Here is a 21038-nt window from a genome sequence, read left to right on the forward strand (position 1 = left end):
CTTTCTAGCTAAAGACTTGAATTTAATCAGACTAGATCTACTTGTGTGTAAGAATAAATTCCACAATGCGGAATTCAATGTGACACAACCTAACAATTCCTAATTTAACGATGAAATTTCATAAAACTCTGTTTTCGTTAGCACTAGCACCAACATTTCTTTTATTATACATACATGCGTATACTTGTCTATCTCTCGTTCTCTTTCTCACTATAGTTCCTTTCACCCAATTCGCCCGGTCGTATAATTGCACCACGATGACGGATTTGACGAGTCGCCTGACAACAGTGACAACGCGTCGCGTTCCGCACTTCCGCAGAGTAATAAGACTCGATAATTCCAAGGGAAAAAGAGAAAGCGAGATAGAGAGAGGAGAAGTGGGTACCTACCTTTCTCAGAACACACTCGCGACGAAACGATCTCGGATCTCTTCAGCACAGTCAGCACTCGGCACTCTCAGCAGCGACCAGCGACTCCTACAACACCTACAGCACCGCGCCCGTGGTGTGACGCGCGTGGCACTGAGCGTGATTGGTCGAAGAGGCGCGACACAGCTGCGAACCGCGACGTTCCGGCCGGCGCAGACTCGTTCCTCGTTCCCGTCGATCCCGTGAAAATCCATACCGTGCGACTGACCGCCGCATATACCGTCGTAGCTGCACCAATTATATACAGGACGCTGGCGGCTGGACGAGGGACGAGGGACCGAGACCTCGCCGCGGTTCTTACGTACAATACACCATATGCATAAAATATTCGCACGAGCGCGAGATTGAAGATTATAATTAAAAAAGCTTGGGTGCTAATGTACTCGCTAATGAACGAACTTTAACCAGTTCCTCTAACTCGGTCTTGAAATGATAAGCGAAAAGATATGTTGTTAAACGAGAGAGTGCATCATCTGCCGATCGCGCTTGATTATTATGCGTCACGTGATATGTTGATTGATGATTATTATTATTAAATACGCGATATATTTGTCGGTACATCCATCATTTATGAACTTATTACATGTATTGCGCAATACGTATTTTAGATGAGAAAATGAAACGGAAAATCTAATTCCGATTTTGAATTTCTTCCTCTTTTCACGAAGACTCAAGCTCTTTTAAAAATCTAACATATTTTCTCCTGTTTCAATATTTCGGTCGGCATTGGCCTAGTTTACATCCAGCCATTCAATTCCGATTCACTCTGGAGTGAAATTTCTTTGGTGTAAACGGATTATCTGACATTTTATTTTCATTCTACCACTCTTACTAATCTTACTAACAGTAAGATCAATTCGATGTAAACCTTCCTTAAATACAGGTCACTTCGAAATGAATCGCAATTGGACGACTGGATGCTAAACTAGGCTATTGTTACTTTAAATCAGAGGTAGCTGATCTAGAAATAATTAGCATTTTCTTGCTTACGCAAATTTTTTTCTCGACATGTTTTTTTTCAACTCAAACTCAATATCTTTATAATCAATTTTTATAATGTGTCATATATTTTTATAATTTAATTAATTTAAATTTAAATTTTGCATTTACAGACGTATACAATTAATTAATCTACTTCAAATACGTCGCAACCAGTCGCAACCTACATATTTGAAAACAGGTAAACGTCCACGAAATAACGTACATTTTCACTCGCATCTTGTTTCACCACTTTATTCTACGTCTACATAATGTAAATATGATATTTACGGTAACAAGCGAAATTCTGATGAAATTAATTAACATCCTAACGTTTGCTACGACTCGTTAGCTCTAATTAAAACTGTAATTAAAATTACATTCACTGTCCATATCCGAGGTGATATTTCTCGCGAATAAACTGAACGTAAAGTCCGTTTTTGACATTCATCCAAGATTCAGTCGCGTTCGTTCTCGGATCACACATTTGTCTCGCGTTTGCTATATAGTTTATGTCCACCTGTTCCTACCTAACTGCGTGTTATTTTCTCTCATCGCACGTTTCAACCAAAATATCACAATCATTGTTTACATCCATCTCTTTTTATCGCCGACTGCATTTATGTCAGCATTTAAAGACGCTGTCGCAGGATCTCATTTATTTAACGAGCTCTCATTATCGTATTTTTTTCTTCATCCGTAACAAGTTCAATGTCTTCTCGGCGCGTCGCGTTTCTATCTTAATTGAAATCGAAATCACTCTCCGTGTTCGAAACATTTCTCTCGATCGTCGTGTCCGTGTCGGAATCCAGCAGGGACTTGATCACATCCTTCTTCTTTTTCGACTGACTCGCCCCATTAATGGCGTTCGCCTGTTGCGATTTATCCCCATCTCCGTTCGACTCGTGTTCCGATTTCGAATCCGCTTGTCTCTGCGAAGCTTCGTGTTCCGTTTCCGGTTCCGGTTCCGGTTCCGGTTCCGGTTCCTTTGCGCGACCCTCGGTGCCGTCGTCGGGATTGCGCTGTTCCTCCTGATATTCTTGTTCGTACGCGTTATCATACTGATTGGGGTCATAAGGAACTTGCTCGGTATAATTGTACGCTTGATTATCAGAATTATTCTCGTATCCTTGATTGGTATCATATTGTTGATTAGGATCTCTGTATCCCTGACTGGCATTATAGCCGCTATAATCGTACGCTTGATTCGGATCCTGCTCGTATTGCGCGTCAGGATAGTGTTGGTATTGCTGATTATTGGGATCTTCGGGGTACTGCTCGTATTGGCCGTCCACGTACTCGACATATTCTTGTCTCTCTTGAGCATATCCTTGATCAGCGTATCCTTCGTATTCCTCGTTACCAGCCTCGTACGGAATATTTGGATCGTAATATTGTTGATTTGGATCTTGCTCGTACTGCTGCGCCTGTTGACTCGGATCCTCAACGTATCCTCGTTCAGCACTGTACTCACCATCTTTTACGCCCTCAAATTGATCGTCAGCTCGAAGCTCTGCCATCTCGTCGTTATCCTGTTTTATTTCGTCACTTTCTCCCGGTTGACCAAGCTCTTTGTCTGGCTGCGACGTAATCTTCGATTCATCGGCCAAATGTTGACTTGAAATTTCAGAGGGTACGCTTTGAACGTCCTTGATAGGTCCATGTGTTTCATTTTGTCTCTCAGTCTCGCTTATCTCGCTTGTATCCGATTGTTTCATTTCTATTGTCGAACGAGAAAGCGTTTCCTGTGGAGAAGGCGCGTTCTCCACTTGGCCATCCACACCGCTTTGCTCGATGAATTGTGGTAAATCGTGCGATTCGCTTGCAATTTCCTCACTGACCTTATCCACCGTATCTTGAACATTTTTTCTCGCTTCTCGGTCTTCGTCAGAATCGTCCAAACGTAACTCGCGAACTTTTTTCTGCATACTCGCAAGATCCCATGGCGCCAACTCCTCGACAGCATCCAACAGACCCTCGATATCCGATTCTTGACCAGTTGCAACATCGAGTTGATCGAATTCACCACGCTCATTCGACGCATTTCTCGGACCGTAATCACTCGTGACTATTCCCTCGTTCGCGTTGTCCTTACTCGTAATACCTCCAGATACTTGTCGATCGCGCTGTCGCGGCTCAGCTGAATCGGCTACCAAGTTATTATTCCAGGTCTCTTTCGCAATTTCCGTGTCTCCGCGCAGCTCTTGTAATTTTGCCGAGGGTATCGCAACGTCTTCTCTAATTTCGTTTCGTGGCGATATCGCACGTTCTTCAGCCTTGCGTGTTCCTTCAAACTCCGACGCGTCATTTTTTGCAATCTCGCGATATTTAATTCCATCTTCAACTTCCGTAGGACTCACCTCAACTCTACCGTTTTGCCCGGCTGAATCTCGCGCAACCTCCTTTAGATTCGCGGTCCTGGATGCAAGATCGTTAGCCAATGCTAAAATCTTATTCATTTCCTGAGGCAACCGCTCCTTTCTCGCCCCTTTCTTCTCTTCGGTCGACAGTTCCAGAGCATCCTCCGACAAAGAGACGTTCAATAGATCGCCGCTAGTGTTCTGCTCGTGATCCAGCTCGTCCAAGCTCTGCACGCCGTGCTCCCGATGGAGCTTCCGAATGTTGCTGATATATCGGTCCAGTTCATTTTCCAATATCGCCGTCTTGCCATTCTCGTCTAGATTAACGTTATCCATTCCCAAGGCGGTCGGCGATCGACGCGGAGTTTTCACATCCGCCGCCGCCGCCGTCGTCGCGTTCTCCCACAGCAAACGTTCGTTGCGCCTTATCAGACCATCCAGGTCATCGCTGGTGATGGAACGAGCGGATCCTTCATCGTCAGACCTCTGCGAATTCGCCAAGATATGGTCTATGTATCCCGGCAGCGAACCAATCTGATTAGCGACATTCACGTCGGGTCCCGCACGGTACGTGCTCGATTTTCCGGTCACCAAAGTCGCTCTCGCGACCGCATCGTCGTAGGACGAATCGTATTCTCTTATCCGCAATCGCGGATCAGGAAGCAGTATATTCGCGTCGTGATACTGAAGTAAGTTCGAGGGATCGAATTGGCGTGGAACGTGGACGTTCCGCGACGTCTCTGTGTATCGCGCGGTATCCCCTGCGGGAAACTGCGCGGTTGCAGCCGAGAGACCAGACGCGGCTTGCTCCCTGAAGAATCGGTTAGCGGGAACAGCATGTGGCTGCGTATTGTCCGAAGGCGCCATTGGAAAAACTGGCGCTTCCGCGTACGAAACACGAATGTCCGGAATATGCTGAAGACTGCGTGGTGCGCTTCCATTGTAATTGCAAGATATCATCTGCGGATATTGGATATTCGGAACAGAGCCATAAATATGTGGTCCGCGTAAAACACTCGTTTGGCGATGATCGACATCGAAGGTCGCGCCTGCTGGCGGAGGAGGATTGATTAACGGATCTACGGTCTGGTCGTGCGGTCTGATCTTGGATGCGAAGATAGACCTTGGCTGATCAGGCGCCCGCGGCTGATGTACTCGCGGTGACGAAACACTTCTCGTTTCCGCAGATGCTAAATCGGAATGTGCCGTCGCAACAGTTTTCTTCGTGTATTTATCCTCATTCTGGCTAGCGATACCACTGTCCCCGGTGACGCTACCTGGTGGCCGATGATTCGCGTAAGCGCGAAGTAGATAAGCCTCGTACTGTTTCTGGAAAGAGGCCAACATTCTCGCTCGTTAGGTAGAACAAACCGACGCGACGTAGGTAAGACAATAGAGTCATTTGCTCGCAATTACATATATATCATATAGCTCATTGTGTGACGTACACGCACTACAAAAGTCAAGCGTGATATATGGGAAACATAAATCTAGGATTTGAATTGTGTTTTTGATATAATTGTCTTAAAGAACTGGGACGCATTGTAAATATGATAATCAAGAAAATTATTTTTTCTTTCTATTTTCAACCTTTATCTCAGCATTTATTTCAGAGAAGAAAAATATATAGAGAGATTGATATAATTTCATATAAATATGAATAACTTGTAAAAAGAATTTCTTGAAATATTCTTTGAATAACGAAAATATGTTCTGTATTTTGTATTAATTAGTAAATTAATCTAAAAAACGATAAAAACTGTCAGTTATAACTCTTTACTTTTCAACAATTTATTTTTACTTCACTATAACAAATATAATAAGTTGAATATTAAACTGATACGTGAATAAACAAAAAATAAGAAGCTGAAATGTCATTTTTCGATCAAAATGCATCTTGATGCTTAATGATATTTTTATATCAATTATTAAATACATTTTTCGTAAACTTCATATATAATATACGTTATGACAAATAACGCAATTAATAAAGCAATTTCTCCACATAATATAATTAAAGATGTCCCGTTAAAAATAATCAACACTCACCCTGAGAACATTGAGCCTGTCTTTTTTCGCGCTTATCAGCGCAAGCTTATTCATAACTCTGTCCAACGCTGCGAGAAGCTTGTGATTTCTCTCGTCTCTTGTGCGCTGCTCCTCCAGATATTGTATGTATCTCATGCGCAATCGATTTATACAAACATCGTGTCTATAATAAAAAAACAATCATCAAATATACTAAATTTACGCGCTCCAAGAATTGATTAATTGTAAAAAATTTTTCTATGCACTTATTCATATTTAAAATATCGTTAATTCTACGGATATAAAATATTGTAAATCGTAATTAAAATTTATATTAGATACTTAATATGGATTCATCTTCTTTCGTAAAAGTACGCACAGGCAAAGAGTCAAGCGATCGATTAAGGAGTTAATACGACTCCTTCACGATCGAGCAGGTCACCTTCGTGACCTCGGTGGCGCAAGATTGCCGAGGTTTCCGCGACAATACATAGTCAACGCTTTTAAAAACGGAGAACGCGCACTATCGTGCGGCATAAAATAGGCAAACATTTTTATCCTATGTACGCGATCGATGAAACCCTTGGATGTCTCGACCAGACACGAGTCGCGTAAACAGCGAGAGAGTGGAATTCGCGTCATCAGCGGTATCGCGGCATCGCGGCATCGCGGCATCGCGGCATTGCGAAGATATGTCGACGGGAATGGGATTGCGCTCGCGGAGTTATTGATCGTGACATTCCGTAAAACCGGGCTGCCACTGGATCGATATCGAGCATCTCAGGTAATTTGTCTACATCGTTGCTGCGCTAAGAAACGTTAGAATGACTCATTCTAGCATTCGCATTTTCAAATTGAGAAACATGTTTAAAGCTTCGAAAGATATAGTTTCCAGATGAAGCAGATTTGTCAATAATACATTTTTTTCTTTTTTATATTATTGAAACATATAAAAACAACTTTGTTGCTGTTCTTCGAAAATAAAGAAATTCGTCGAAAAATGAAAAAATTTCAATAGTCTCTCCACTTTCATCTTTATCATCATTGTTTTTTTCCTAATCGCTTCACGACGGTTCGCGCTATAACTTCACTATAATTATCACAAAATATCACATTGATCTTGGACTCTATTTCAAATTGAAATTTATCAAGGCGATATTGGAAATTGCAGTTTTCGGATTTCGAACGGGCGGAAACTCACTCACCTGTTACGAGAATCTCGCATGAGCACATTGAATCGTTCCTCCAATCGTATTCTCTCCTCTTCGCTGAAAAAATCGCGACGTTATCGACAATCGTATCTGGGCGAGTCGCGCGTTCGCGCGACTATTCCGTGAGGAGGTTGATGTACTTGCCTCTTCCGCAGCTTCTCCTGAAGCTCGAACATCCTCTTGTAGTAGTCGTGGCCATCGTACAGCGGGGCCATGCTGCACGCCATTCAAAAATCAAAAAAGTCGAAGGACGATCGCGTACATCGAGACCGATCGAGACGATCGACGCACAATCGATTTAAATCGCTTCGCGCGACGGAAACTCAAGTTCGCGCGTAATGATGCGATTCGAAAAAAATAGAACCTTGCGGCGTCGATAATTGTGCTTCGAGTAATCTTTGAGCATCTTTAAAAAACAGATGTGAAGAGATTAGTGCAAATTGTGATCGAAACGAATGGACTTCTAGGGATCTTCGATTTTTCAGTTTTCCAGCGACAAATCTGAAAATATGTAAATTTCTCCGAAAGAAATATGAAGTCTATAAAATAAAGAGTAAAGTTTTGAGAAGAAATGTAGAAATGTAAATCAGTTTTTAAAAGGAAGAATATACTATTAAAAAAAAAGAATGAATATTGTTGGAGAACGTAGAATATTTGAAGCGTAAAAGCGAACATTATTTGAAGAGAATTGTAAACAATTTGAAAGAAAGAAAAAAACCACAGGAAAAACTACAGGAATACGAAGAAAAAACAGAAAGGAATTAAAGAATCCACGTGATGATTTAAACGTGCGATACTTACTTTTGACTTGAAAAATGATCAAATAAGCTTGAAAATCAAATGGAAATTATTAAGATAAGAAAACTCGAATGTCACGAGAACACTCGAGTCATCCTGAATTATTCGCACTGAGATAGTCGCGACGACCGTACCGATGCACACGATAGGCGCGAAATATTCGGTAGCCGAGCCCTCAGGGATCGAGGAAACGACCCTTCGTCATGCCGACGCGGCGAGCAACTGTCGCGGTCGAATCGTCGGCGTCGAGTCCGCCGTGGCAGGTCGGGACTGTTTCAGCGGGTAAACACGCAGGTGTTACGTTTCCTCTACCCCCTTTATGCCGAGCGAATTCGTGCGACTTGGCTGCGGCTTAACTCGACTAAACAGCAGTTTAACTTGAATTTCATGATGTTACGACATGCGTGGGGGTCCGCACGATTATCATCTCAGATCTGTGTCAGTCGCGATTTTTCGCAGCTATTGTGAAAACCGAGCTTGTATCATCGTAAATGAAATAATTATGAAATATATGAAGAAAGAACTAAAAAAAAATATTTAACTACTAATCTTTATTTTTGCGAGATTTTTTCTCTTCAAGTTAAAGTATATTTTATTTTAATCAGTTGACCCTTACAGTTACTATTATAGTAGTCAATTTATGGAAACACTTTCTCAATTAAGGTAATAAACGTGAAGACCTTCATTTTGAAAAAAAAACAAACCTCGCAAAAATAATGATTAAACTATTTTAAATATTATTATTCGGTTACTATTTTGCAGTATCATCAGTTACAGCTAATTTTATTGAAACACTTGTTCTTAAGAGAAATAATGCTGGGTTAGAATAATGCTTTCGCTCTTCTTAATATTATATATGTACTAAAAGTTAAATAAAAATTTATCGATGATTGCATTATCGCATCATTTAATAAATGTCATAAAAAGTTGTTAAAATATTATAAAAACTAGAATACTAGTTTTTATTTTTTGTTTCTTTACTTCAATTAATTCCATTTTACAAAGATACAATAAGGCGAATGAAATAATAATAGTAATCAAGAAATGTTGGCTACTCCGATGCGTAACTCCGACGTCAATCGCAATATCACAGAGTATCGTAATCGATAAAAGTCACATATATTGCGATAGTTAGCGACGAAATATACTAAATTTCATTGATCGAGCGTGAAAGGATACACTTAAGGATGCAATCTGTGGCGCAGTTCTCTATGCGGTCACGTCGCGTGCCAGTCGCAAATTTTCTCCTAGCTATCGTATGCCCCGACCCGCAACCTTCCAGTTAGTTGATTCACCTTGATAAAAGCGAAATAAGAGTAGGCGTATAACTATGTGTGTATATATATATATATATATACAGGGTGTTTTAGAAATAGTTGGCCAAACTTTAAGAGCATATTCCATTCATTGTAAGAATGAAAAAAAGTTATATAAACATAGGTTTGAAAATGCTTCCTTTCCAAGTTATAAACATTTTTTTATTGACTTTACAAAAATTGTTGGAAATGATTTCCTTCCGAAATTTTTTTTTTGACCGATTTTTTTCACCTACACTTAATAATAACAACTACAGACAATTTTTGGAAACGCAACTCCCTATATTATTAGAAGACATTCCACTACAGATACGCAATCAAATTTGGTTTATGCATGATGGAGCTCTAGCACATTTCAACCGCATTGCTCGAGAGTTCCTGAATAATAATTACATCAATACATGAATTGGTAAAGGAGGACCCATTGCTTGACTTGCACGTTTTCCCGATTTAAACCCTTTGAATTTTTACTTATGGGGGCATCTTAAGACTCTCATGTATGATACTTCTGTTGCTACTGTACTTTGAAATAGTATTATTGCTGTGTGAAAAAATACGAAATACTCCAAAAATTTTTTGAACGTTTTCGACAATCCATGCGACGTCAATGCAAAGCATGTATTGATGCGAAAGGAAATTATTTCCAGCAATTTCTGTAAAATCAAAAAATGTTTATAACTTGGAAAGAAAACATTTTCGAACCCATGTTTATATAACTTTTTTTTATCCTTACAATGAGTGAAAGTTTGGCCAACTATTTCTGAAACACCCTGTGTGTGTATATATATGCAGCGTAGTGATTTATATATATATATATATATATATATATATAAACCACTACGCTGCATTAATAAACGGAGTCTATGCTGCTATTTATTAATTACATTTATATATTTTTCGAGAGAATGTAGGATGTTTCTGCTTTCTATTTAAATGATTACAAAAAGGATGAAGAGTGATAACTCATAGATTTAAAGATTCTTTCCTGCTCTTCATGTCTTCTTGTACTGTGTACACACACATACACATATCCTTCGCGAATCTTTATGCCACTTTTTTATACTTTGCACGCAAATGTTCCACCAACTCGGGTGTCTTCGACGTCGCCATGTAAAAGACGAGCTCCAAGTTGTCGCCGTTGCGTTGGTACACCCGACGCGTCTGTCGTAGAAAGAAAAATATAACACGTTATTGAATAATTGTTCACTTACATAAATTATTAACTTGTGAGTTTTGCGTTGAAAATGTGATCGTACCTCCGTTAAAGTCGGAAAATGCGGTACAGACGCGTCTGTCGTCAGTATGTTAGTGCTTCTCAAGTCAACGATACCGCTGCCGTCGTTCGCCAAATCACCCTGCTCGACCGTAAACAATCCTATGTTATCAATGAGGCTAAGAACGATCTTGTTGGTTCCTGGTAAGATCTGCAGGAAACCCGTCTCTCGATGCAGCGGTATCCCCGTTTCCGGATGCCAACTCTGCGCAACGTAGTTTAATAACGGCTGACCGATCGACGTTATGTTTATCTGATCGTAATAGTTGAAGGGCTTGATGGTCGGGTAGGTGCCCTCCGCGAGCTCATCCGTTACCCACGTTCCCTCCAACCAGGCCAGCACGTGTAACAGCTCGTGCAACGGCAGGATCTTCATCAGCATCTTTGCGGCTGTTGTAGCTAGCAAATCTAATAAAACTCCCGATTACGTTTACGTATCTACACGTTTAGCTGCCGTATCTTATACTGAGATTGCAGCGTGAGATTTCCCCAACGCAGTATTTTATACCTTTGCACCGCCTTCAAGACTCTCTCATTTATTATACGAAACTATACGTTACCACATAACGTTCTGTGATATTATCGAATCATTCTCGCAACGGAAATCGCGATCGCCAATCGGGGAAAAAACGCTTCATGTATTATTAAATAGAGGAGATCTGTTCTTTTCAACGTTTGTACAATTTTCATCTTGCCTCTTTTTCTCTCCTATGCTTGATTATATGTATGTACCTGCAGTGCATATATATAGTGCAGAAAACATAATAGTACGCAGTTACAAACAGATCTCAAGCTATTACATAATGAACACTGACCAATTTTCAACCGCAATTTTGTGGAATTTCTGATGTTACTAATGATGCGTTCGTCATGCAACTTGCGCACGGATACTCATATAATCACAATGGATTATCAAATAACGAATAATCTATTTGGTCTGTGCATTTTCTACTGTTCTAAAGCTTTTATTCACTCTCGCATAAGCATTTACAAAATTAATCAAACATCTGTGAAATAAAAACTTCATTTGCTTTTCACGTTCTTTTATGTCTCTTTGTCCACTTTTATGTACTTCGCCCTCAAGTGCTCGGTCAGCACTGGAGTATTCGACGTTGCCATGTAAAGCACATATTCCAAACAATCATCATAAAACTTAAATTCTCTGCGTATCTGCCATGAAATTAAAAACATAAATTTTAAACGTCTAATTAAAACTGCTGTTTATACAAATGTCAATTACAGTGTTGATAAAATTCAGCAAACAAAAAGCAATTTAAATAAATTGAAAATAGCAATTTATTTTATTTTAATTTATTTTAATTTAAGCCAGTTTGTGCTTTAAAGTCCCAGAATATTTTTGGATTTTAATGAATTGAAATACAAAATGAACTATTCATCTTGTTGTATTCGAGTCTATATTATACCTATTATTTTTGGATTCCAATGGATTCGAAAAATCTAAAGCGCGAAATTGAAAATAAATTCATTTCTATCCATTTCAATTAATTTTTGTTTGCTGGACATTGTACCTGTGTTACATGGGGCGCTTTTGCTCCCTTTATTGTAGTTATATCACTACTGTTTAAGTGGATAGCTTTGTCAACTATCTGACCATATTCAATGGTTGTTAAACCAAAGTTATGCGCCGAGATAAGTGTTGCTTGATTAGTTTCTGGGTTCACTCTCAGAAAGCCCATTTCTCGATGCATCGGCTTCTTTAAATCCGAGTTGGAAAAGCTTTGGGCAGTGTAATTGAACATGGGTTGCCCTAGGGATGTGAAGCTTAGTTCCTCGTAATAGCTAAAATCTTTGATAGTGGGATATTTTCCATTCCCTTGAGTCTCTGTTTTCCATGTTCCCTCTAGCCAAGCCAATGATTCTAGTGCTTTGTGTAATGGTATACGTTCCATTTTTCTTATTTTATATATTCTGAATATATTAAGCAAATGTATGAATTAGATGAGACTTATATCCTATTGTAAGTGTATCTTTCGATTCCAACTTCAAGTCGAAAATTTCAACAAAATATAACCTGCAAATCATGTAATTACAATTAATAAGATATTGATAACATGTCTTATAAATTAAATTCTTGATGACACTAATAAAATATATTACTCTCATCTTGTCAAGCAAACTATATCTTTTATACACCAAACAGCTGATAAGTACTCCAAAACAAGTGATTCTGATCAACTATAGAATTCTTTTCTCACTCTAGTTTGATCTGCAAAATAGATCTAGTTTTATTAATTCTTCAAATTGTAGAGATATATGCGTTGGCAAGATCAGAAATAACTTACAATGTTTTAAAGATTATTTGTCCCAGTACAAGGACATACTATAAATATTATAATACACACTGCTATATCATGAGTTTTCATTTTATCCGGCGAGTATTTACCGGAAATGACGAACAGATTTGAAAACAGTTTTAGGTTTTAAAAATATATTCTCTCGATCTTTTCGTCTCTTGTTGGATTTATTTAATTTTCGCGTTTTTAATTAAACATATATTTCACTGACAAGAAACAAAAATTTATTAATTTTTCTTTTTGACGATTTCATTTTTAAATCACTATAAATTTCTAATGAGAATTTAAATAGTTAATTACTAATAGTTAATATAAGTCGAGAAAACAGGATATAATCTTAGGTTTTATTGTTTGAATACTAATTAACGTATCGTTTGTTTGAATTTTTAAAAAAATTTTCAAAAAAATTCTTCAGTCTGCATATGTTTGCACATGTGCATGCATGTTTTTTTTAATCAGTTCTTTTAAATTAAACTTTTTGGTCTGCTCTTGTTCTCTTTCTTTTCACCTGAAAGAAAAAAAAGAGAAAAGATAAACTGTGCAAGAAGTTCAGCTAAATAGAACAAACTTTTCATCTGATCGCAATGATTAGATGATACATCACGCTGCTAACCTATAATGTGCTCGCGCACATCATACACAATAGTATTTTAATTTATTATAGTACATAACATATTTTATAAACCTAAATGACAGAGCTCTTTTCTTTTATCTTACGTTAAAATGTATTTTCCTTCGACGAGAGTTTTATATATTTGATCCAATAAGTTGACAAAATCTTCCTCGGATGATTGCATATATCAAATGTTTTCTGTAACTTTTCTCCTTTGCCTCGCACCTTTTCTGGATTACCCAAAAGAAACACCATGATCAACGTGAGCGTAAGTCAGCTGGTGAATCAAGTCGACAAGAGCGATTTCACACTGTATGCAGAATGGGAGGATACGTGTTTCAAAATAATGGTGTTGAGATCGAGCACGGTACCGCTAAGTGGCGAGGTATATAACTGACTAATAATTATTTTATGTTTACAATATATGATAAAATTTAAGAAGCATGAATAATTTAGCGATTTATATTTATTATAAAACTGAAATGTCACTGATAAATATAAATATTATTATTGACAAATCATATCAATAAATATCATCTATCGATAATTATTTTTATGTTTCAGATGCGTGTAGAGAATGCCAACTACTTCCTAAATCACTTGGATGAATCCTTTGAAACGTATATGGAGAAAACGAAACATGCGTTCTCTGGCAAAAATGCTGACATACAATTTTTCTTGCAAGACGATACATTCACGTGGAAACAAGAAAATATCCTTACTCGTGGAGAAATTATAGTGCACTCTCTTTCAAACGTATTAATTCTTTCTGACACTTTAAAACAGTCATTAGAACTTTATCAAAAGTTTCAAGAGCGAGCATTGGCACTGGAAAGCGAGAACAATGACCTGAACGAAGCTAATACAAAACTTAGTGCGGATATAGAAAAGATGATAAATGTAAAGAATAAAATGGAGGAAGATCTTTACATGAAATTTCTTTTACTTCTGAATACAAAGAAGAAAAAGATCAGGGAGCTTCAACAGGCTTTAGATAATACTAAAAAAACAACAAAGTCAGTATACGATAAAACTACTGATGAAGAAAGTGAGAGATCGGACATAGAGAGTGAGAAAATACATTACACTAAATCTTCTAAGACGAGGAAAGACGAAATGGATTATGAAAGTGAACAGAAAGTTAAACCAAAGAGTAGTAAGAAAAACCTTAAGAGACGTATGAATTTTTCTTCTAGTGAAGATACGAGTCCTGAACCTTCGACAAGCAAAGGCAATTTAGCTTTACAACACACGGGGCGTGACATAGTAAAACTCAGGCAAGCTCCTAATAGCTCAGAAGAATCTGAAGAGGATATATTTTCTTAATAACAAAGTATAGTATATTTACTTCCTTACATTAAAATTATGCAATTTTTTGCAACATATTTTGACAATGAATATTTGGAAATTGTTTATAGAATTGTTTTTTTTATAAAAAAAATATTTATACGAAAAATTACTAGTGTACATATTCGATTTATAGATCAATTCTGTACTTAAATGAAATATGTTCTAGTCTAATGGGAATTATATTACAATAAATCTATTATGCAATAATATATTGATAATCAATAATAACATATATAATGAAATTTAATTGCACTTTTTATATATGAAAGCAATTATTTTTATTTTATGTATATTGTAACCAAATATTACTATTTAATATATAATGTATTATATATTTTGATGATAAAAGTATTTTTTATAAAACAATGAAGTACACAAATGATTATGTTAATAAAGTATTTTGATGAAAGAATTATGGAGTATGGTATTTAACCAGTGTTTTGTGAATTCTATATTTAATACAATTAAAACGATTGTATAAAATAATGAATTAATTTGCTTCTTTAATGTTTAAATTATAACAATTACACAAAAGATTTTCAAGGATCGGGAAAGAGATTGAGGATTTTTAAAATTGTACAATTTCATAGAAATGGTTAAAAAAAATAACAACGATTTGATCATCAAATATTGCCTATGTGTTAATGTTATCCACAATATTTTACATAAAATATATATTACAATGTTATCATTAATAAATAACGAATAATGATAATAATATTTATCGTTTCATTCTAATGATCAATATGCAAATGCCGAAATTTACATAATTAAGTACATTACGTTCCACAGTAGAAATTTAAAATGTGCAATAAAAGCATCAAGCGAATTTGATAAACGTATCACTCGACGATTTCATTACAGATATCAATCTCGTCAATCTACAATAATTGACTTACAATTAGTACATAATTTTTATTTGGGGTAGTTAAAATGGTGTATGTGTGTATGTATTCTCTATATGACTGGGAATATTTACGATTGTTTAAAATTATAACAGATCAAATTGAACATCGTACAAAGTACGCACAGTTTCTTGAATGGTAGACACGGTAAATATTCAGTTTGTTCTAAAAGTTTCAGAACATTTCAGAACATTAGGTAGGTAAATTTGAAACACGATACAAATGAGTATAATACTCCAGCGCTGCTCAATTGCCCGCAATCATCATTATCGAAAATAAACAATTCGAACAAATCTTCTCTAACATATAATATATAAAACTTAATTATTAAGAACTGTAGACTAGAATATGGCCGAATGTGTGATTTCTTATATCTAATTAAGGACATAAAACTATCGTCTTTAATAAAGATTACACAACTGCTGAGTTAACGAAACAAACGTGCGATAATTTCCGAAACAATCGCTACAACGTTAAATTATAATTGTGTAACAAAGTAAAGACTTTGAAAGATTCAGTAACAGTACCAATAGCGCTATAAAATCACAAAACAATAATGATTCGGAATGTCGAAGTGCATTGCTCGGTGCCGCAAGCGAATAGATTAATATAGGACAGTGTCTTTCATACGTGACGTCTCATTATCCTTTCCTGACGTGGAAGAGCCAAGGTTGGATCAAAGGTTGGTCTGAACACAGATTTGAAAGGTAGCAGAAGTACATTTTGATTGTATGGGTCATTTAGAAACATCCAGCTCGCAACAGGTTCTCTGGGAAGTTTCCTCTCGCGTTTGCCCTTTCAAACTCGTGTTCAGACCGATGTTACTCAGCCAGGCATCTTCCGATTTATCATAGCGCCCAGATCCGGCACGATCTGCCTCTGTTCGCGATTGAATAGCAAAGTTCTCGCGTTCAAAAACGACAGGTCCGGTAACTGATTCAAAACTTTCATGGTTTCGGCTTGCACAGTCATCGGTCGGCCGTATCGGTCCATGACCACGTGTTCCGCACCTTGCGTATTCTCTTTCTTACCGACTACTACCTTTCTGTGATACTCGTGTACCCTGGAGGTATTATTGCTTATTGGAAATGATTTATTGTTGGTCAGAGAGACACTTTTCAATGCTCGATGCGACGGGTTGCTTTTCTGCTTGATTCCGAAATCTTGTTCGGTCTTCTTCTTCCATTCCACTGTACAGGGTCCTGGCAACGGTTCTATTATTTTCGATGTCTGAGACAATTTTTGCTGTTTCAGTGAACTGCTCGTAAAGTCGGATAAGTTTTGCGATTTCATAGATTGACTTTTTGGTTCTTGTACAAGTGCTTCTGTTGGATCTGTATCAGTAATAAAAATTGATAATTAAATAAAAGTAACTAACAAAACTATGGCTATAGTAATTTTGAAAACACTGCTTAAAATTAAACAAATAAGTGGAGTCTACTTAATTTCTAATATACGTTTAGAAAAGATATTTGAAACAAGAGTTATGAATATATATGCATGTACAAAGGCAAAGACATTACAGATTACAGCTTGAGCACTTACAGTAATAAACGGAGTTCGTTGAGCAAGATGACTGATGATAGGATTCGGAATGTGTGGAGCAATGAGGTGTTAGTAGAGGGTCAAACGGACACAACAAATCCAGAGGCAGAAGAGCAGATAACCCATCACCTGTATCGTTATTTTTCGCGACATTTAAGACAAAATTCAACACGTACGTAATCTATATGTTATAAGACAACACCATAACTACTTTTATGTACAGAATAAGTAGAAAATATTCTCTTTCTCTATCTTGTTAAATGTGATAACCATTTAGCAAAATATGAGACATGTAGCAACATTTTTTCTTTAACGCAATGTCTTAACTATCAAACATGCAATTACAATAAATACTTACTAGCATCTAGAGGATTTACAAGACCAGAACTATTCCAATCAAATTGAGCGGCAGGTACTTCCTAATACGACGTTACAATTATTAATTAATATATATTTACATACACACGTACTACAGAAATTAAGTATCAACTTACATCTGAACAAGCTGCACCTTGCATCTTGCTAGCGCTGGCTGCTGTAGAAGGCTGCTGAGGTTCAGCGCTAGCTTTAATTGGCTCTAACGGAGTAAAACCAAGATTTGCAGCAAATCTTGGTATATTTGGGTTCCATCTCGGTCCAAACAGCTTTGATTTCGCATAACAAATATCGTTAATTTCTTTTTAGAAATGTGTACAATATTTTAATGAGTAAATTATATGCATATTGTTACTTACGATGTTTCGGGAATCGATGCCAAGAGCGTTCAAAAGAATATTGTTACTACTACTGTTTGCCCATTGATAAGTGAGAGCATTGGTTTCTTCCACGCTCTTTACATTCTGCCAAATTTTATCCGTTTTATCTATTAAGGCTTTCAATTCGACTTCATTATATTCAGAAACCACGAAAAACATATTTGCTATTATATCTTCTATTTTATTCGCAGCCTGAAATTATTTCGTATTATAAATTATGTGTTAAAATATATTAAATTGTATTATTCATTTTATAATATAAGACTAAGAATCTAAATTAAAACAACATACTATTCTAATAAACTTCTAATAAGCTAACAATCTTGTAATAGACAAACATTCCTAAACTCACATTCTTGTTTTCTATCCGACATATAGATTCTTTTAAACTAAACTGTTGTGCCTCTACTACATCCGTTGACGTTTCAAAATTACTAAAGTCTCCGAAATCATCGTCGTCCTCAGGTACCTTTAATTCTTTAGCATCGTCAGATTTCCATTCTACCGTCGTACTGGAAAAATTAGCAAAATCGCCAAAATCGTCATCCTCATTGTTTACACCTTTGAATCCAGGACAGCTACTCTCCCGTGTTTCGGTTGCCGTTGGCTCGATCGTTTGTAAATGAAAATCATAAAATTTGCCGTCACTAAAATATATTACAGAATTTTCGCTCTCATACGTGGCACATTCTTCGTCCGTGGTACTCGTAATATTAACTTTATCCTTTAAGCAGTCGAGGGATGCATTAGTAGATGGCAGTGAAGCTTTAATTGGTGAAAACTTTTGTATACAAGACGCATCGGATGAAGATGTATGTAAATCGTGAATTTGTACTGTCTCGTATGTACTATTACTGGATATTGAATTGTAGTTATTTGTCAACTCCGATACATCTTCGAAATCTCTATGCTCCATAAATTCTGTAAAGTCGGAATTATCGTGTGCGTCAAAACCATTTTCCGGAATGTAGTGTTTTCGTATCTCTTCGTTACTAGACTCTTTCCTCTCGGAATAAGCGGTAATTTCCTCACTCGCCTCATTCACATCTATTTTTTGTATAATTTGATTTTTCGTTTCTACGGCTACATATTCGCTTTCTTTTGATTGTATAGTACTTTTTACATCAGCTACATCGCAGAAATTATTAGGAAAAGTATTCGCGTCGCTTTTTCTACTAAAGTTTCGAAGGTGAATGTCTTCAATATGCGGATGTACAGATGTATCATCTAGATTTGATTCCTCTCTTACAGTATCGTTGTCGAAAGTGAAATCAAAGCTGAAAGAATCATTTACAGTTTTACTCGACTTCTCATTGCTCGCCTCAGTGTTGGCTATTACATCGTACATCTCTATAAATTTCGGCTGAACAGTGAATTCGCAGTCCGGTTGTCTAAGAACATTGGTACTGTCTACATTAAGTTCTTGCAAGGTAACAAAACTGGAAATTGTCCTTTCATCATGAATAAAGGCAGATTTGTCATTAGTATCATTGACACGGGTTTCATTCTCGCCGTATGGTGCATAAGTTTCTTCAACCTCATCCGTTACGTTACATTCCGCATCCATGGAATTAGGCTTATCATTCATGTAATCTGACTGCAGAACCGTCACAGTTACATCCATCTTTTCATCGCAAACAGCGTCGTCCCACTCAGTGGAATCTTTAAACTGTTCATAATTGTAAAAATCATCGTCCAATTGTTGCAGAATGTCCGGCGTACTCGTGGGATCCTCCAAGTCCAGACTCACGGGTTCCGCCTCGTCATTCGCCTCCAAAGCGTTCGACGATCCCTCCTGTTCACTGACTGTCTTTACGCTATCAGCTAAACTACTATTGTTACTACTAATTACATCTGTATCAACAAAATTTTCCTTAGCTAAAACATTCCGAGTACAAACGTGATTAACGCTATTACTAGTCTCAACATTACGCGACTCGCCACTCCTAGGTGAATCTAATACATTGTGTTCTGTTATACTAGAGTTTCCAAAATTATTCTCCAATACGTTACTATTATTCTTCAATCTTATATGGCTCACATGGTTCTCTGCCTTTTCGACGATCAACAGATCGTCGATAACGCCACATTTCGAGGCTTCGTTTATCTTAGGGCAATTATCCAATACTGGTGACTCGTTAATACCATTTACTCTAGGAGATACGTTCTGTGATGCTATTGGCGTTTGTACCGGAGTGATCAATTTTTGTGGGGATTCTGATGAAACAGACAGACCTATAATAATAATTATACAAATCAGAAGACAATTATGCTACAATATGGAATATAATTTGACACTTTGCAAAACATAATGATAGTTAATTTATATATAAATTAAATACCATCTATTCCACCAGCCGTGAAATCTCCAAATTCATCTTCATCAGACTCTCCAAAGTTGTCTAAAGGCGGTGGCGTAGAGCTGACTAAAGGTGGGAAAGCCATGATTCTTCCCTGTTTCAAATAACATCAACAATAACACGTTTTACAAATGTCAACGATAAAATTAAAGAGAGACATAAAAGGATAAAAGTCCTTTCTTAAGATGGGTGAGGGTGAGGATGATCCGCGAAATCATTCGACTACCATATGTAACTACCCTTCGGTCGCGTACGCGGGCTTTGTTTACAACTACTGGATGACTCCCTTTTTCACCACGCGTGTATCCGTTACATATGTCAAACGCGTTAAGGTTAAGTTTTGCGCTCTCGGACACAGACTCGGGGAGAATTTTCCCGTGGCCGAGCAGAAGGTAGAGAGTTCCGAGGCGGGGCTCTCGCGCTGTGACGCGACGGCGACGGCGACGGCGACGGTGACGGTGCGACGACAACGATGACGACGTCTTTGTTCTCACCGTCACTTTCAGGACTGCTACCACCACGTAGCCAGCGTAGTCCGCTCCGTGGATCCCGGGATGCCCGTCGGCACAATTCTATCTTGGTACTGTCATCTCGGCCATCATCGCGACGCGTGTCCCGCGTGTATGGGTGCGACGAGCCTCGGTAATTATCACAGCCAGGTATCGGATCGTCCAGCAGCAGATCATCCGTGCGTGACGATTGGATGCACGATGACGGCGGTCATGAGACATCGCAGGTATGTAACATCACCTGTTCCAGGACGCGGGTGGCGCGTGCGCAACGCTACGACGCCGTCAGCGCGC

General features: G+C 37.8%; 5 protein-coding genes across 18 annotated transcripts in view; 1 reads left to right on the top strand and 4 right to left on the bottom strand.

The window, feature by feature from the left end:
• LOC105198658 (AMP deaminase 2) overlaps positions 1 to 8424 on the bottom strand; it is a 41758-nt gene extending 33334 nt beyond the window's left edge. For 2 of the 10 annotated variants that reach the window (XM_039453435.1, XM_039453430.1), the window contains exons 1-3: positions 7807 to 8424; positions 7150 to 7506; positions 7000 to 7062 (exon numbers count right to left, since the gene is read on the bottom strand). In XM_039453435.1, the coding sequence (XP_039309369.1) occupies positions 7000 to 7062; positions 7150 to 7232 (146 nt within the window). In that variant the 5' untranslated portion in view covers positions 7233 to 7506; positions 7807 to 8424. Of the gene's footprint in view, positions 1 to 389; positions 548 to 1472; positions 5096 to 5815; positions 5979 to 6999; positions 7063 to 7149; positions 7507 to 7806 lie in introns of those variants that run through there. The other 8 variants (XM_039453441.1, XM_039453440.1, XM_011165452.3 and 5 more) reach the window with 6 other exon arrangements.
• A 335-nt stretch (positions 8425 to 8759) lies between these two features.
• LOC105198664 (peroxynitrite isomerase THAP4) lies at positions 8760 to 11409 on the bottom strand. Of its 2 annotated transcripts, none has more exons than XR_005575563.1 (3): positions 10376 to 11110; positions 10004 to 10280; positions 8760 to 9098 (listed from the first exon to the last, which is right to left on the bottom strand). XR_005575563.1 is itself a non-coding variant. In XM_039453551.1 (3 exons), exons 2-3 carry the CDS (start codon positions 10772 to 10774, stop codon positions 10164 to 10166), a joined length of 516 nt encoding a protein of 171 aa, XP_039309485.1. In that variant the 5' UTR covers positions 10775 to 11124; positions 11208 to 11409; the 3' UTR covers positions 8760 to 10163. The 2 variants fall into 2 exon arrangements, 1 of the variants encoding a protein (XP_039309485.1); XM_039453551.1 differs by adding an exon at positions 11208 to 11409 and having other exon boundaries at positions 8760 to 10280; positions 10376 to 11124.
• Positions 11342 to 12903, bottom strand: LOC105198662 (peroxynitrite isomerase THAP4). The gene is made up of 4 exons (XM_011165466.3): positions 12696 to 12903; positions 12511 to 12619; positions 11922 to 12424; positions 11342 to 11562 (listed from the first exon to the last, which is right to left on the bottom strand). Exons 3-4 carry the CDS (start codon positions 12300 to 12302, stop codon positions 11437 to 11439), a joined length of 507 nt encoding a protein of 168 aa, XP_011163768.1. The 5' UTR covers positions 12303 to 12424; positions 12511 to 12619; positions 12696 to 12903; the 3' UTR covers positions 11342 to 11436.
• Positions 12904 to 13479: 576 nt separating this feature from the next.
• Positions 13480 to 14752, top strand: LOC105198665 (DNA repair protein XRCC4). Its single transcript, XM_026134400.2, has 2 exons — positions 13480 to 13705; positions 13885 to 14752. The coding sequence occupies exons 1-2, from the start codon at positions 13574 to 13576 to the stop codon at positions 14644 to 14646; spliced, it is 894 nt and encodes a 297-aa protein (XP_025990185.2). The 5' UTR covers positions 13480 to 13573; the 3' UTR covers positions 14647 to 14752.
• Positions 14753 to 15285: 533 nt separating this feature from the next.
• On the bottom strand, positions 15286 to 21017 carry LOC105198666 (aftiphilin). 4 transcript variants are annotated; one of them, XM_011165471.3, is made up of 8 exons: positions 20730 to 21016; positions 20218 to 20329; positions 18228 to 20110; positions 17855 to 18067; positions 17615 to 17764; positions 17479 to 17539; positions 17121 to 17249; positions 15286 to 16909 (listed from the first exon to the last, which is right to left on the bottom strand). In XM_011165471.3, exons 2-8 carry the CDS (start codon positions 20318 to 20320, stop codon positions 16401 to 16403), a joined length of 3048 nt encoding a protein of 1015 aa, XP_011163773.2. In that variant the 5' UTR covers positions 20321 to 20329; positions 20730 to 21016; the 3' UTR covers positions 15286 to 16400. The 4 variants fall into 4 exon arrangements, with proteins under 4 accessions (XP_011163773.2, XP_025990184.2, XP_011163775.2 ...); XM_026134399.2 differs by having other exon boundaries at positions 17121 to 17255; XM_011165473.3 differs by lacking the exon at positions 17121 to 17249.
• Between the last annotated feature and the right edge of the window lie 21 nt (positions 21018 to 21038).

The sequence above is a fragment of the Solenopsis invicta genome, chromosome 1, assembly GCF_016802725.1.
Source record: "Solenopsis invicta isolate M01_SB chromosome 1, UNIL_Sinv_3.0, whole genome shotgun sequence".
Lineage (NCBI taxonomy): Eukaryota > Metazoa > Arthropoda > Insecta > Hymenoptera > Formicidae > Solenopsis > Solenopsis invicta.